General features: G+C 37.7%; 2 protein-coding genes across 2 annotated transcripts in view; both read right to left on the minus strand.

Moving 5' to 3' along the window:
- deaf1 (DEAF1 transcription factor) overlaps positions 1-10,614 on the minus strand; it is a 37,138-nt gene extending 26,524 nt beyond the window's left edge. The window contains 6 exon segments of the mRNA XM_055155962.1: positions 568-596; positions 599-706; positions 1,406-1,564; positions 7,817-7,937; positions 8,806-8,906; positions 10,159-10,614. Of these exon segments, the coding sequence (XP_055011937.1) occupies positions 568-596; positions 599-706; positions 1,406-1,564; positions 7,817-7,937; positions 8,806-8,906; positions 10,159-10,363 (723 nt within the window). The 5' untranslated portion in view covers positions 10,364-10,614.
- A 652-nt stretch (positions 10,615-11,266) lies between these two features.
- On the minus strand, positions 11,267-15,994 carry bet1l (Bet1 golgi vesicular membrane trafficking protein-like). The gene is made up of 4 exons (XM_020928792.2): positions 15,936-15,994; positions 12,417-12,502; positions 12,268-12,324; positions 11,267-11,932 (listed from the first exon to the last, which is right to left on the minus strand). Exons 1-4 carry the CDS (start codon positions 15,952-15,954, stop codon positions 11,765-11,767), a joined length of 330 nt encoding a protein of 109 aa, XP_020784451.1. The 5' UTR covers positions 15,955-15,994; the 3' UTR covers positions 11,267-11,764.
- Positions 15,995-16,886: the final 892 nt, after the last annotated feature.

Raw genomic sequence — 16,886 nt, forward strand, 5'->3', positions numbered from 1 at the left:
TGACATTATCCAGCTGATTCTAGTGTAGGTGTATGGAATTTAACACAGTGGAACATCCTGTATTACCGCATGACATCACAAGGTGAAACAGAATGTTTCCTATGTGAGAGAAGAACTCATCCTTAATATGCAGAATTTGTGTGAATCAAAACAAAACAAAACAGTGGGTATGTTTTTTGAGGAAACAGCATAACATATATCAGGAACTAGCATGATATGGGCCCTTTAATGTGGATGTTTTGTTTTACTATTTTTATTTTTTACTGGAGTAAGTAACTATATAGCAGAAATGAAATAGTTTTCGTTGAGTATAAACAAATTGTGAGATTTTTATCAGTGTTCACTTGCACACCGAGGCTTTGATCATTATCTGATTACTGGAGTTATCAGATTTTTTAAACATCATATCAACAAAACATAACCCCCAGTATGTTTTTGACAAGGTAATAACATTATAACATGGCTTAAACCTCACAAGAGTCAATTTTGTGTAATACAGGGCCTTTAATTATTGAGTTGTATGGGGTTATTCTAGTTCTTTAATTTTTGCTGGCCTTGTAACTGTACCTGTATGAGGCAGAGCAGAGGTCTCCCGCGTATCGGATGCTCCTCTTCCAATCTTTGCTGCTGGCTCGTCCGGCCAAACCCTCGAACTCTGTGGGAGTGTACCACTGCTGGTTGTGTTTGATGCAGCGCCCTTTGCCTCCTGCGTGCACAATCCATCAAAATGTTTATTTACAGCATCACAACAGCTGGATAAAGTTACAGCCAAGTGTAGAGGTGGTGTGAAAAGAAAATGTATGTGATGTGAAAGTAGGACCAAAAACACGAGTCACGATCGAAAGCTATTCAAAAAGGCTGCAAAAAGAGCACAGGAAAATTCACTTGTTCTTCTCTCTCTTCACAAAAATAAATGAAATGTTTGGACAGAATACAAGTATTATTGGCATAATTCATCCAACATATGTCTACTGTTTAGAGCAAAAATAATCTGTAGTCCCATGACAGATGTTTATGGTGGCCTAAAAACCCAAAAGGACCAAATGTGGCCAACAGTCTACAATATATGGTAGTAAATATGAAGTGTTACCACTGAATTAAAATCTATAAGCAATAACCATAAATACAGTTATTCCCATGATGTAAAAAAAGAATCACTGAATCATGATCAACACCATTTGTTATTAAAGACCAAACCAAGGCTCAACCAAACCATTGAGGGTTAGTCTCAGTGGCATTGCTCCTGATGTCGATGTAAATACACTGATTTTAAATTACAAAATGTCTATAGGATATTATGTTTATTCTTGTTTGTGGTACATAGATATACATAATTTAAAATGATAGTATATGACTGGACCAAAAGTAGTTTAAAACCCTGAATGATGCTTGATAAAGCTAGTACCTGATCCGAGCCTGTTCTTGTAGAGGATGCCGCTCGTCTCTCGGCAGCGCACTGGCAGCTCATTGTTGTAAACTGAAGGGTCCCAGTTGTATTTGGAGCCAGAGGGTTTGTCCTGAGGTGAGAGGGCTGTGGTGGGCGTCTGAGCACCTGACGGGCACACTACAACAGAAAGCGAGAGGCTGATTTAGCTATGTGTCCATGTTGTTGCAAGCAGTATACACAAAATGATTTCTTTTGCCTCATACTGATGACCCTGTATTTAACAACTGGATTTAATACTTTCTTATTATAAACAATTAAATAAATAATTCTGACTTTTAATAATAAGGTTCCCCCACACCGACGGACGCACATGGCAGAAATCAATAAAAACAGATCTTAAATTACATCACGTCAATGGGAGTCGTCCCGACATACAGTTGGTCATAGAGCCACAGAATTCGGTGCACACATTTGTCACAAATAAAAAGAAAGGCAAAAAATATGTTGGTCTTAAAATGTTCATATTAACCCACTCTACATGATTCTGGGGGTTTTATTTCACTAGTTTGTCAGTAAATAAATTCCGGCTCCTAATATAGAACTCTACTCCAAATTTGCTCCTAAAACTGCTCTATTTGACCGGAGCTGAGTGCTATGACTCCCTTAGTTCACTTCTTTATACAGTCTATGATTAAAATATTACTAGGCTATATTTATTACTTATTTATTCTTGTTTATATCACTATAATCTTTTGAGCATAGTTGCAAACTTGAGAACACACCAGCACACACCATTGTATTGGAAGCGGTTGTTTTTTTGAATAAGTTGTTTTAAAATTCAATTCACGACCAGTTATAAATTGCCTCTGTCCTCATGCACCCATGTTAACCGTATTTGGAAAAATCCACATCAAACTTCTGTCTCAGTCTTTTGGTAAATTAAATCACACAAAATGTCTGAAAAGCATTAAATACACCGATCATGGCATGTACTAGGGATGGGCATGATTAATCGATTAATTGATAATTGATCATTAAGAATTTCATCGATTACGTTCATTTTAATCGACAAACCGAATGTAGGTTGCTGTGCGTAAGGCAAGGCAAGGCAAGGCAAGTTTATTTGTATAGCACAATTCGTACACAAAGTAATTCAAAGTGCTTTACAGAATAAGAAATACATTAAAATCATAATAAAAACAAATCAAAACATAAATAATCGTGAAGATTAAAATAAAAAAAGAGGGACATAAATTGGAGAGAAGAGTGCGGAATGAAAACCTTTCAGTTATATGCACAGTTAAACAGAAATGTTTTGAGTCTGGATTTAAACAGCATCACAGAAGAGTCTGTCTCACATGTTCAGACTGTTCCAGGTTTTAGCTGCATGAACCTGAAACGCTGACTCCCCTTGTTTAGTCGTGACTCTGGGCACCAGCAGGAGGCCGGTCCCTGAGCTCCTCAGAGTGCGAGATGGTTCATATGACACTAACATGTCACAGATGTACTTTGGTGCTCGGCCATGGAGAGACTTGTACACAAGCAGAGCTGCTTTAAAGTCTATTCTCTGAGGCACAGGAAGCCAGTGCAGAGACCTGAGCACAGGTCACGCATAGTGTGACCAAACAGGTGTGTACATGTGTCTCTGCATCAGAAGGAGCGAGACACAAACAGTGGGTCAGTCTGCAACGTACCGAAGCACAAATGTGTATTTAACGATGATTTGTACAAGAAATTCCACACTTTCCGTTGCGTTCGGGACAAGTGTGAGTCCATGTGCACAGTGTACAAAGCAGGAACATATGTTTCGGTGTCCAGTGGGAAAAAGTTTTACCAGGTGAGAGTCGCGCAATGTCGATGACGAGTCCCCACCTCCCTCCCCCCGTACGGTGTCCTGGTTTTGACAAACGCAAATCTGGTCACACTAACCTGTATTCCACTGAGTCATGTCTTTTAATCCAACAGAAATTGACCGCATCAGCCACACAAGAGCTGTAGTTTTATCTTCGCTGAGTTTATGCAAATTAGCGATGCGGTTTTATGTTTAGTTTCTGTGAGAGTTGCGCAACACTGAATTAAACACATTATAATGTCAAAAGGATTGATGAGGTTCTAGAGTCGTTACAGTTTATATGTCGTAAAGTTGAATTTATTTATGCAGATTAGTAGTGCAGATAGTAATAATGATGATCATATAAAAATGTTAATGATTAATCGATAATCGATCGTTAATTCTTCCGACAATCGAAGAAAATTTCATCGAATGCTCATCCCTAGCATGTACAGTCCCTGACAAAAGTCTTGTCGCTTATCCATTTTGTAGAAACAAAAGCCTATAACCTGACTTTAAATTAATCGATTGGTTTTAGAAATGTCTCATATGAAAGCTAAAACCCTCCCAAATTATGCTCAATATACTAAAATAAATTTGCTTCACTGAGGAAAGATTGATCATTTAATGAACACAGAAAGGTCAGATTTTGGCAAGACAAAAGTTTTGTCGCCTACAGAAAATTTAACAAATAATTTACTACAAATATATACAAAAATATGTTGCATAACTTCAGTGAATTAAGTAGTGGTGCTGTGAGATCCATATTTAATATCTTGTATGACTTCCATGAGCTTGAAGGACGCATCCACGCGGTTCGACAATGATTCATACAATTTGTTGATGAAGTCATCAGGAATAGCAAAGAAAGCGTCTTCCATGCCTCCCAGAGTTCATCAAGATTTTTTGGTTTTGCCTTCCATGCTTCCTCTTTCATTCTACCCCAGACATGCTCAATGAGGTTCATGTCTGGTGACTGGGCTGGCCAGTCCTGGACCACCTTGATCTTCTTCGCCTTGAGAAACTTTGATGTAGAGATAGAAGTATGTGATGGAGCACCATCCTGCTGCAAAATTTGACCCCTTTTATGGTTGGGAATGTAAGAGATAGCTAATACTTCCTGACATTTTAGGTTATTGATATTGCCTTCCACCCTGCAAATGTCTGGCACAGCCCCAGACTGGATGGAACCCCAGACCAGGATTTTTCCACTACCAAACTTAACTGTTTTCTGGGTGAATCTTGGATCCATGTGGCTCCAGTAGGTCTCCTGCAATATTTGAGGCAGCTGTGATGTAATTCAACCGAGGATTCATCTGAGAAATCCACCTTCTGCCACTTTTCCAGTGTCCATCCTTTTAGCAGGCTGTGGGCCTTGGCAAATGCCACACGGTTTTTTAATTGCCTTTTGTTTAGTGCTGGTTTCTGTGCACTGATTCGACCATGGAGGCCATTTCGAGACAGAATTCTACAAACTGTTGTGGTTGACACAGGGACTTGAGGTGACCAGGCCTGGTGGAGTCTGCTGCAGTGGAAAAGGGGCTGGCCTTGGATTTTCGAATCAACAAACGGTCCTCCCCGAGCAGTTGTCTTGCGGGGTCTGCTGGACCTGGGCTTGTCAAAAACATCTCCAGTCATTTCAGATCTTTTTCTTATTCTTTGTACTTGATGCTGAGACACATTGAAGGTGTCACCACCTCAGCAGTGGATCTGGTCTTCAGCCTCTTGATAATTAACGCTTTGGTCTCAGGGTGGATCTTAGGCATGTTGTCAGAGGTCAAGTTGCAGTTGATGTGAAGGTCTGGTGTGCTGGGGTTCTTTTTATACACACCCACTAATTGATTGATCAGTAACTGATCACAGGTGAGGCTGTAATCTAGGATTGGGTGCATGATATGACAAGGCGACAAGACTTTTGTCTTGCCAAAATCTGACCTTTCTGTGTTCATTAAATGATCAATCTTTCTTCAGTGAAGCAAATTTATTTTAGTATATTGAGCATAATTTGGGAGGGTTTTAGCTTCATATGAGACATTTCTAAAACCAATCGATTAATTTAAAGTCAGGTTATAAGCTTTTGTTTCTACAAAATGGATAAGCGACAAGACTTTACTGTATGTATAAATGTTTATTTTAATCTTTAAAAGTAAAACATTTTATTAGTAACTATTTTAAATCATTGAGTAAATTAAATGCTTTAGAAAAATTATCTATAAATGTAGTTATTTCATACATTATGGTGATGGATCTATATTAAGAATCTTATTATACTTCCATGATTACAGTGGGCAAAATGCTATTATTTATGAATGTCTGTGTAATCCCTCAGTCGTCCAGGTAGGATCCATAGAAAAAGAAAAACGTTTCACAGCTCATCCAAGCAGCTTCTTTAGTTCTGGAGAAGAAAAAAGTCATCGATCAACAGCTGTATTACAGACTCTATCCTGGTGACTCCATTTTGTGCATCTGTGCACCCAAAAATTCACAAACAGGTACCACTCAGACCCATGTTACACAGACTTCATCGTGTACAATGTGTCCAAACATCTAAAGACCATCTTTGCTCCTCTGCTTGGTAACACAGAACACCATATTGAGAATACAGCAGAATTTATTAACAAAGTCAAGCATCTCCAATTTGACCTGGATGAAACAATAGTTTGCTTTGATGTGACCTCTCTTTTCTCTTTTTAGTAGCAGCAAGGAGGAGACTAGGAACCTGGACCTGGTAGAGGTCTTCAGGAAGCCCACACACACCAACCAATACCTGCTGTTTCATTCACACCAATGACTGCAGCACAAACTCTGAGTTATTCGTACATTACAACATGGGGCCCAAGTGGTTCCTACAAGCACAGAGGGGAAAGGAGAAAGAAGAACAACAGGTGCAGAAAGCCCTCTCTGTTTGTGGATAAGTTAAAAAACAGCACAACAGAGAAGCAGAAGCCAGATGAAAAGGTGTAACTATTTCCTACACATGAGGTGTGTTTGAAGAACTTCAGAGGATTTTCAGACAACATGAAATCCCAGTCTATTTTAATCTACAAACACTTTAAGATAGAAACTGGTTCACTCAAAGGACAAAACACCGAGACATAAACAAAGCAATGTTGTCTACTTCCATTCAGTGTAGTGAACACTGCAGTGAGCATTTTATATATATATATATATATATATATATATATATATATATATATATATATATAAACAGCCACTCCGTAAGAGAATGTACCAACACCGGCGTGAGAGCATACTGAGGATACTCAGGTATAGATCTTAGCCAAAGAAAATAAATGGTTTGAGCAGGGAGTGAAAGATGCATTTTTTGTTAGGAAAGATAATGAAGGGCACAGACATGATCCATCTCCTATTTATAACTTCATCCTCAGACCTAAATCAAAACAAAGAAGACAATAGTCATAGCCAGTATGCTAATAGGTGTAGGAGCACCCGTCAGGAGCCTGAACAATTATCCTAATATGATTTAAGCACAGTTCACACTAAGAGTAGTTCAATAGACCTAGCTAACAAACAGAAACTGTAAACAGTGTGTGTTTCAGTGTGGTTAACTCCCCCCTTCTGCAAATATATGGCCGTGTCCGCCAGCTTCTGACCAGAACTGAAGAAGCTGCTTGGATGAGCTGTGAAACATCTTCACTCAAAAAACTTTTGTCAAATTGACAGAATTGAGTTTATTTTGCTATTAATAACTAATGGTTCATGAACCCTTAGTTGTAGTTCATAATGCTTTATAAGCCCTTTATAATACTTCACACATAATTAGAAACAGGCTACATGGAAGAAAACACAAGGTACATTATTTATAGTTATGGTTCTATGAATGAATGAGACAAAAATAGAAATATGGTAATAGGGCAGGGCTAGTGAAATAGTGGTCCACTTGACATTGATGATAAAGGCTTCTTCAGGAGGGATGATATGAAAGTGTAGTGGGAGATGAATGGGACATTAAGCCATGGTCAGACATTTTCAACCTTAGTGCCTCATCCAAAAAGTATATTTTGACCTGCGTTAGTGTGTCCAATGTGCATTGGCTTGTTTAGGCTTAACACCCCAGAGCAAATAAACTATGTACAGCATAGATAGTAAGTGGGACTGGATGGAAAGTGAGAGAAAGAAGGGAATTAGTGAGGAAAGAAGTGAATTGTGAGAGGGCTTGCTCGAATTGCGTTCAGTATGAAAGAGCATGTCTGGGATTAACGTTCTCACGCATACAGAGCTGTGAAAATTTCTCAACTAAACGTACTTGTTTAGAGATAATCAAATTTGGCATGACAGTGCTACCTACAGAAACACAAAATTAATTTTGCTCATCCCAATAAAAAAATCAGTGGAAACCATGTTGTATTTTTAACCGCTAAAAGTGATCTATTACTAAATGTTTCAAACTTTTCAAACCTCCTTTATTCATTAGCATGTACTTAACCTAGTTTGGATCGTTTTGCATGACAGTGGTAAGACATTTCACCTCCTAATTTGCATATTCTACATTTTAATGTCTGCTAAATGTGCACTGGCCCCAGGTCTCCATGTGTCAGGTAAACCCCAGGGACAAGAGGTATTTTTGGTTTTCCGACCTGGAGCAATAGCGGAGGAGGATTTCAGTCCAGCCGCCTCCACGATGCTGCTGTCTGTGTGCACCACGATCAGAGTCGCCTTCTGGTTCAGGCCCTCACCGAGCTGCAGCGTACGCCCACTCTGGGAAACACAAGCAAACATACTTAGAAACACACAAGCCCTAATACACATACATGCAATACAGAATATTTTAGAAGAGATGAGAACTGGGGATAGTGCGAGATTTTTTTTGTACCAACATCTGAAAATATGTGTCTGAAAATTTTATTTGTATAATTTTGAGCCTTTGTTAAATTACATTTTTTGGCTCTATTAGATTTGAACTTTAATTTGAACACCTTTGTCCCTGCCTTTCTGTTTGGTCCATTACAGACCATGTAATTGGAATACATTACAAAATATATTTTACTGCAGGTGTTTGGTAGCCAGGCTGGCGCCACATAGTGCCTCCACTCAATTTCATTTCTCTCCTCCGGCGATTAGGTCAGGAACCAGAATACACTAGACAGTTTGCAAAAACCCCAGAAGTACGAGTTCGGGCACCAGTCAATCAGCAAAAAGCCATACATTCTGTGTTGGCAACGATTCCTGAGATCGAGGATTTAAAGCTGGAACAAAGAGAATGTTTGGTGAATTTTATCAAGGGGAAAGACATTACTGCCCTTCTTCCTCCAGGATTTGGGAAAAGTTTAATATACCAGTTAGCCCCGTTAGCGGCACATTACATATGTCACGCCCAAATAGCAGCAATTGGTTAAATTAAAAAAAGTTCCCGCCTACCATCAAGCAAACGAATCCTAATGCTGCGAGGTCAGACGGTTTTCATGAAGTAAAACTGGCTGATGAATCAGGCTAGGTGTTTTGTATTCTGTAACTAAACACATTTTCAAAGTATTCCTCCCAACACTGAGTATGAATAAGGCTGTGTATGATAAGGTGTTGAAAGCTCTTCGCTCCCCCACTGTGGTTGTTAAAGGCAATAACCCACCAGCACATGTTCAGGAAGACTCCCTGAGGTTGTTGTGGTGAAAACATTGTCATCCGCCCCATGGACACTGGACACAGACACAGCAGTCACCCGTGCCACCTCTGTCAACAAACAAAGCAACAAAAATAGACCAGCAAATATTTAAGCAAAATTATAGTAGAGAGAGTTCTGTGTCTTAATCAGCTGATAGGGAATATATTCAATTGAAAAGAATGTAGAATATGTTGTATTGTTGTATTTCCTCTTCACAAACATGCCTGGTGTTATGTTTTGTTCCCTTCACACCTGTTTAAATCTTGTATATTTAGAGTTTTTCTGTCACACTCAAAACTGTTCCACCTTGTAATGTCATGTGGCAATACAGGAAATGCTTCACTCCATACACCTTCGCAAAAATCATGTGGATAATTTCAGCCCTAGAATTGCCCATCTCTACTGAACAAAAAGTAAAAGGTACCTGTCAACTTGAAAAATCGCTTCATGACATCACAAGGTGGAACAGAGCATTTTGAGCTATGGGGATATACAGACTAAATAATAAAGTGTTACTCAAACATGTGTGAATGAAACAAAACACAACTCCAGGCCTGTTTTTGATGAGGTAAAAATATTTTAACTTAAAGTATTTAATATGTATGGAGTAATAAATGTATAACTAACTGTGTTTATTTATTAATGTAATGTACACTTGAAGTGTGCATTTGATTTTTCACATTAGCTTTGTTAACATGCACATTAATAATCTGATAATTATCTGATTTGTGGTGATTATAGAAATGTAATGTAAACAGTATCTGATGTATTGGATTCACACCTGTGCAGATTTTAACATGAAAAATTATGCAAAAAGGGCAAACTAATGTGCCAAAAACAAAAATTAATGAGAAAATGTTAAAAGATTTAAATATTCTAAAACTAATTCTAAAAATTTTGAAAATGTGATCTATGATTTGCAACTCTTTAAATAACTCTTGTGATTGACTAAATGTCTTAGTGTTTTGCTGTCTTTTCTGTGCTACTGTCTTGTCCAAGACTATCTTGAAAAAGAGAAAAAATACACTAATTAATTGTACTTCGTCCTGTATCTATGCCCCAGGTGCTTGAAAGTCAAATTGATTTTGTGCATGTAAACACACATATTAATAATCAAATCTGATCATTGACTTATCTGGTTACTGTAGTTATATGATTTTTATTGGCCATGTGCATGTACCCAGTGAATTATTATTTTGATGCAGGAGCGCCCCCTAGCCTTCATGTGGTGTAAGCTGCATGTATTTGTGTTGACAGTTTGTAGAAACAGTCTATGGCTGACAGTGATGCTGGCTAATGCTAACTAGCTCTGGGCCTCGCCTGCAAACGCCGCCTCGGCCTCGTCTGAGTTCTGCAGGGACCCGGATCCGATGTCGAGGTTTCCGGGCTCCGTGATTACCGCCATCGCCTGTGCCTCTGCCTCCGACTCCGTGTCCGAGCCTACCCCCGGCGGCCCGTGGATCTGCCCGGTAAGGGGCGGTTCATCCAGCCCGAGCGCCTTCGTGGCCGAGTCGGCTTCGTCCATTCTTCCGACGCACGACAAAAGCCGAGAGGAGCCGAGCCACTGAGCCCGAAATGTGCCGAGGCTGCACGATCCGAATACACGCGGAATACACGCGGTAAGCAGCGAAAAACTTCAGAAAGCACACAAATTAAGGTTTATACGACCGAACAGCGTTTCAGTTAAAGACTATATGACAAAGAAAGAGTGAAAACAAAGCACAAAAGAGAAGCGCACACGTTTACGGTTTGTGCTACAAATGATGAGCCGAGGACTGCCGACAATTTACGAGCCGAGCCGAAGAGACACAGTGACCCCAGCGGCCGAAGTGGGAACCCCGATTAATTGTATATAATAAGATAAGCAGTAAATGCATTTTAAAAAGTGTTGTACAATAGCTCTAAAAAAAACCCCAACAAACTTTCTATTCCACAATGTGCAACTTTTACAGTATGCTAATAAATAGTTCAGGGTTTTTTTGTTTTTTGTTTTGGATTGAGCCGTACTTTTAAGTTTTAGTCTATATTAGTTACAAATAAAAACACAGGACAAAAGTTTTATATTTTATTGATTTAATTTATTGATTTACTTCTAAACCATTTGTTATTTATAAACTATATTGTTAATATTTTATAGAAAATAAATCATATAAAATAGAAACATTTATTTAAAAAACTAAAATTATATTGGTCTCATTTTTAGGCTGTATTAATAAACAAGGTCTGTACGCATTTACAATATTGGGACTGCACTAAAAAATGACCACTTTTGTCTTAAATATCATAAAAGCAAGCAAATCACTGTACATTTTAAACCAGATTGGAATAACAATCTTTTTTTTTTTATCTTTTAAACAGTTATCAATAAATCTCTATTGGTGAACCATGTAGGTTACAACACAGGATAGGAATACTGGGTGCTTCAGTATTATGGAAGGGAAAACATTTTTATTGCAACACATTAGCAACAGTCAATAAAATAGGCCAAAGAATTAGCAGTAACTCTTAGAAGATATGAAAATATGCAGGGTACATAAAGAATTAGTTTGGAGTAGACCAGTCTAGCCCAAGTTTTCATGTGGTATAATTTGTGACTCACTGTAGTTCTGGTTTAGTTGTGACTTAAATCTGGCTCCAACTCTGGTCCTGGTCTCATATATCCATCCTGGTTTAGTCCACCAGCCACGGCCAAGCCTAAAAATGAGTCTTTCTTAATACTTGCACTCAACACAGCTCAGTGAGATTGTCCCATCTTTTTAGTTGGTGCTATCTTTGTTTTTCCCATTCACCAACATTGGATCCAGAGGCCCATTAACTACTCATCTAAAAAGGTACCATCCAACATCCTGTATGCCTGCATTGGCACTTGAATAAATACAAAATGTGAAGTCTCTGTTTTAAATGTTTTTACAGAGTCCATTTCTTGTCAGCGCTGAATCCTCATGACAATATAATACAAAATAAAGAATACTACAACCAGTCCGATTGAGATGTAGCAAAGGATGCGGCGATTGTCCCGACTAGAGCGAACCATAGTTGAAAAACGTTTCACACTTCCAGTCAGAAGACCAGTGGCACTCATGAAGTTTGAGTCCTGCAGAAGGAAAAGTACAAAGAATAAATGACACAGTGATAATTGCTGTATGATTTTAGCAGTTTTTATTGTTTCAGAAGATAGACTTTCTCTCTAGGGAAGCACTTTTTTGTGATTTGGTTTAGTCCTGGAGACTTGCTTCAGTGTTGGATTAGCCGTGGGTCAGTAGGAATCTAATACTGGATATTGAATATACTGTATATATATATATAATACTGTATACCACAAGGGCAAAAATACTGAAATCAACTGTTCCAGTATGAGTTTGGATGAGCTAGTATAATTTTGTATCTGTTCAGATTAAATGTTATCAAATTTTATCAAAATCATTTTACCATGCCATCTAAATAGTCATTCTGATCTTCTGTCTCTCGATCGATGTCATAAGCCAACTGCAAATACCAGAGACATTGGCAAAGTTAACACAAAATACTTAATAGATTTTAAAATTGTAGTAATATTTTAATTTAAGTTTTAGGTTTACAGATTTCAATCTGGACACTTTCGTTGACAAGTTCTCTGCCATCCGTTTGTTCTCAGCATCCAGCATGTCCTCCACAGAACTGTGACCTAGAAGACAAAGGCAAACATTTTGACACAGGGTTATATTAAAGGTGAAATGGTAGAGTGCACCTGGTGGAGGGTCCGCCATCTGGAGATGCTATTGCTTTGTTTAAAATGTTCCATAAAATGGCATTAAACTTCCATGGAGCTAAGTGATGCCTACAGGCTAAGTTAAGATCTGTGGAAAGGGGACTAGGCACTCGGTATTTTCAGCAATACAAAACACGTGTTTGATGTTTGAATAAATGCAACATTAAACTTTAATACCATACTGATACTGTGGAACAAGCAAAGCAAAGCAATAGCCTATTATTTGCAAAGTGGCAAGGTTTGCAACAGGTGGAGGCCACCCACCAGAAATGTTACAAAGTGCAGCTTTAAAGTTTCATCTTGAATTTACAAAATCTGAAGAAGAAATGTTAAAAGTAGACCAAATCTAGCGTAATCACAGGACACAGGCTATGCTAGTGTGGCATGTGCTACACTGGCATTTTCAGTTGTAGACTTTCTACTGTAATAAACGTATCATATCTTTAGTCTAGGGTTAAACTCAGTTTAAAGGTGCATTATGCGACTTTTTGGTTGTGGGTTACCTGTCATCTGTCATCACCTGTTTCTATGGATATGTTATTGCGCTGCTTGGAATGTTTCACCGTATGACATTACATGACATAATAGTGAAACATTCCAGATAGAGCAATAACATTCCCACGGGCAAAAGCATTTGACTGACCCTTCACCAGAAAAGTTACACAATGCACCTTTAACATAACAGTTATTTAGATTGACATATCTAAGGTTATAATATAACCATAGACTATGTATAAAGTCTATGATATGACCATAAAGCACACACATAAACTGTTCTCATGCAAACGGCAGCAAGAAGCTGTTAACATCATTAGCTTGGAATCTTCAAATTCAACGAAATAGATTATTGTTATAACTGAATTATTAGGATTATAATGTTTTATTATTATTATTATTATAATAGCCATCCATCCATTTTCTTCCACTTATCCGGGGCCGGGTCGCGGGGGCAGCAGTCTGAGCAGGGACTCCCAGACTTCCTTCACCCCAGACACGTCTTTCAGCTCCTCCGGTGGGACCCCGAGTAGTTCCCAGGCCAGCCGAGAGACATAGTCCCTCCAGCGTGTCCTGGGTCTTCCCCGGGGGTCTCCTTCCGGTGGGAACACCTCCCGGGGGAGGTGCCCAGGTGTTATGATTTTTAAGAGTTCTCACAATTTAAGGGTAGAATAAGCTAACGAATGTATAATATTATTTCGTTCTTTTCCTATCATAAATATGATATGAGCGCTGCCTCAAGCGCCTAACCTGACCCCGCCATGCCGCATGTGCTGCGGGTCCCGGCTAACAGCTCACCGCAGAGACAACCAGCTTTAACCAGGTGAGTTATAAAAGAAAGTAAGTTTTAAGTGTGTAGCTTTACCGATTTCATGAGAAGTGGTACCATAAAATAATTTAAGAAATTGTAAAATCAGTTAGACGAATCTTCTAATGCTAACGTAGCAAGAGGCTGTTAACATTATTAGTTTGGAATCTTGAAATTCAACAAAATAGATTATTGGTTATAATGGCATTATTAGAATTATAATTTATTTTATTATTATTATATTTTATAAAGAGTTCTCACAATTTAGGGGCTGAATAAGATAGCGAATGAATAGTAACATTTTTGTTCCTAAACTCGGTAATTAAAGGCAAAGGTGTTTTCTAATGATGCTTTTAAAACATAAATTCACATGAATTCGTCAAATTGTTAAAGAATAGACACCACCAAAGCTTTTATTGTACGTTAGTACGTTAATACAATATTGAATAAAATATAAAATAGGTGAACTGTACTAATATTTAACAAACAGTTGTATCCAGTCATGACAACGACATGACAGAATATCTTATCAAAGTGCCTAGTTACATGGTTGGTAATCAAACCCATAGACAATCATTAATTAACACTTTAAGTGTATGAGAAAACCTACGTTGCAGTCATTCATAAAGCAACTTTTGGCACTGAATGTTAAAACATGGAAGTCATAGCTCATACATAAAATGAATCATAAATAAAGACAGTAAATATAATAAGATGTATGGATATCTTAGAATTAAATGATTATATTATCCCATCATTACCCATTACTATTGTTGGTTTCAGATGACATCACAGCATTCTATTGGTCAATATTAATCAATACAAATGGGGGGCAGCTAAAATGAACATAGTTAAAATGTAAAATTATGTTGTATTACAGTGACTTCTAGGGTTTCATCAGTAATTGAAAATACAAGGGTCAGCATTGGTGAATTTACCAAGTACAATGTAATCAACAGGGAAATCTGGCCCTTACCCCATCTGGGAATATGACAACATCACATTAGAATCTGAAAACTACTAACACATACTTATGGAGAGCAATGCATTTAGATCAATGTTATTCTTGTTACTATTATTATTTTTTTGTCTTGCTTGTTTGTTGTACTTTAACAAATACTGAATCTGTCAAGACATTAAATGAATCACGCAGTGGTGATGGACCCCATATTATACTAGCTTGCCCAGCTTCTTTGGATGTCCGTGTTTTTTCCACAGTTTTCACATACTGGCGTACATAATATATGTCAAATGCATGTACATATTTACGTATATGTATAAGTGTGTGCCTATTGTGAGATTATAGTTAAAAATTTAGGAAAAATTTAAAAGAGATAAAATAATAAGAATAATAAGCAATTGGATGGTTTGGACACAAGTTTTTAAGAATGACATAATGCTAGCTTGCTGATGCACACTGTTATTCCCTGTTATAGATTTGGTTTTGGTTTTGGTTTTGGTTTTACGCTTTCGGTACATTTTTAGCCCTGTGTCCTCTGTCCCAGCAGATTGATCCAAAACCATTGATTTGTCCCAGTTTTATATAAGAAATGTCTCAAGTGTCCCTATTTTTAACAAATTTGATCCCTGCCAACAGTAAAGAGAGGCATACATTGTCATGTTTAGGTAAAATACAGAAAAGCTGCTTAAAAATGACATAAACACATAGAAAAAGTGATTACACTGACTCACAGGTTAGTCGCGAATGGACCGAGTGCAGAACAGTTTTCCTTAATTACTCACTTGTTTCACAATTTTATTATTACCAACCACCACAAACCATTGATGTCCCAGTTTTTGATTTTGAAAATCTGGTCACTCTATCCATTTTATACTTTCTCATCTGTATCATTACCGCGGGACCAGTTGGTGCTCTGTGTTTTTGTACGGAGGCTTCAAATCATGGCCATTTGGATCGTAAGAACGGACATATGATCTCTTATCTACCGGCGAGCTGTTTCACTTTCATGAACACAAAGTCCGTTACAATAGATGTGGTTAATGTCGAGTTATAAAAAAGTGAATACGTGTCGCAGAAAAACTTACCTCTGTTCCAGTCCGCCATGTTTGCGTGTGACGTGTAGCTCCGTCTCACGTGACTTTTGTTTGCGGAAACCGAAGCATTTTTCTCTCATATTTTGGTCCTTTGCTGACACCTACTGGGATATAAAGTGAAAGCAGCGCAGATACTAAGGTTTATAGAATATGTCAAAATGTAAAAGTATTGATTTGCATAAAGTAGTTTGGAAGTAATAGACATAGTATTTTTGAAATGGAATTAGGTATTATTCAGGTTACTTTATTTGTCTCAAGAGGACAAATAGAAGTGCATTACATGTGAAAAATAGATTGTTATAAAATGAATTGACTTTATTTTTCCCAGAATAATCTATATAATGTATGTGTCCATTCAATCAACCCCCATAGTCTAAAACAGACTGTTGTATAGACAGTAAATGGCATCAATGTTTCTCATATTTTCCAGGGTCAAATCGTTGCATTTAAATAGTCTGATCTCAGTATAATTGCTGTTTATTGCATATATTTAATCCTTAAGTAGTGTTTTTTCCTAGTAAAGTTACTTTTAAATGTTTATGATAAAACAATGAGCAATAAAGTGTAATTTTGTGATTCCAATGAACTATTACTACTACTAGTAAATGTACAGGTAGTTTTTAGACTATGGGGGGGTACTATAGTCTCCTCTAAAACATTGCACATGTTAGGGTTGTAGCCAAAGTATTGATACAGCAATGAAGAGTTATGGGCTTCTTGGCAATATGTGTATCGATACGAGATGCTGTATTGTAATAGGGATGGGCATTCGATGAAATTTTCTTAATCGATCGTCGGAAGAATTAACGATCGATTATCGATTAATCATTAACGTGTTTATATTAAAATGATCATCATTATTATTACTATCTGCACTACTAACCTGCATACATAAATTCAACTTTACGACATATAAACCGTAACGACTCTAGAGCCACATCA

Source organism: Boleophthalmus pectinirostris, unplaced genomic scaffold (genome assembly GCF_026225935.1).
Source record: "Boleophthalmus pectinirostris isolate CB_2022bp ecotype Guang Dong unplaced genomic scaffold, ASM2622593v1 HiC_scaffold_2, whole genome shotgun sequence".
Classification (NCBI taxonomy): Eukaryota; Metazoa; Chordata; class Actinopteri; order Gobiiformes; family Gobiidae; genus Boleophthalmus; species Boleophthalmus pectinirostris.

Excerpts from the sequence above, each read along its gene's own strand:
- bet1l (XM_020928792.2), bottom strand. Across the intron at positions 12,325-12,416 it reads AAGTGTCCAGATTGAAATCT|TTGGCTTATGACATCGATCG; the intron begins GTAAACCTAAAA and ends TGGTATTTGCAG. Across the intron at positions 11,933-12,267 it reads ATGACTATTTAGATGGCATG|GACTCAAACTTCATGAGTGC; the intron begins GTAAAATGATTT and ends TTCCTTCTGCAG.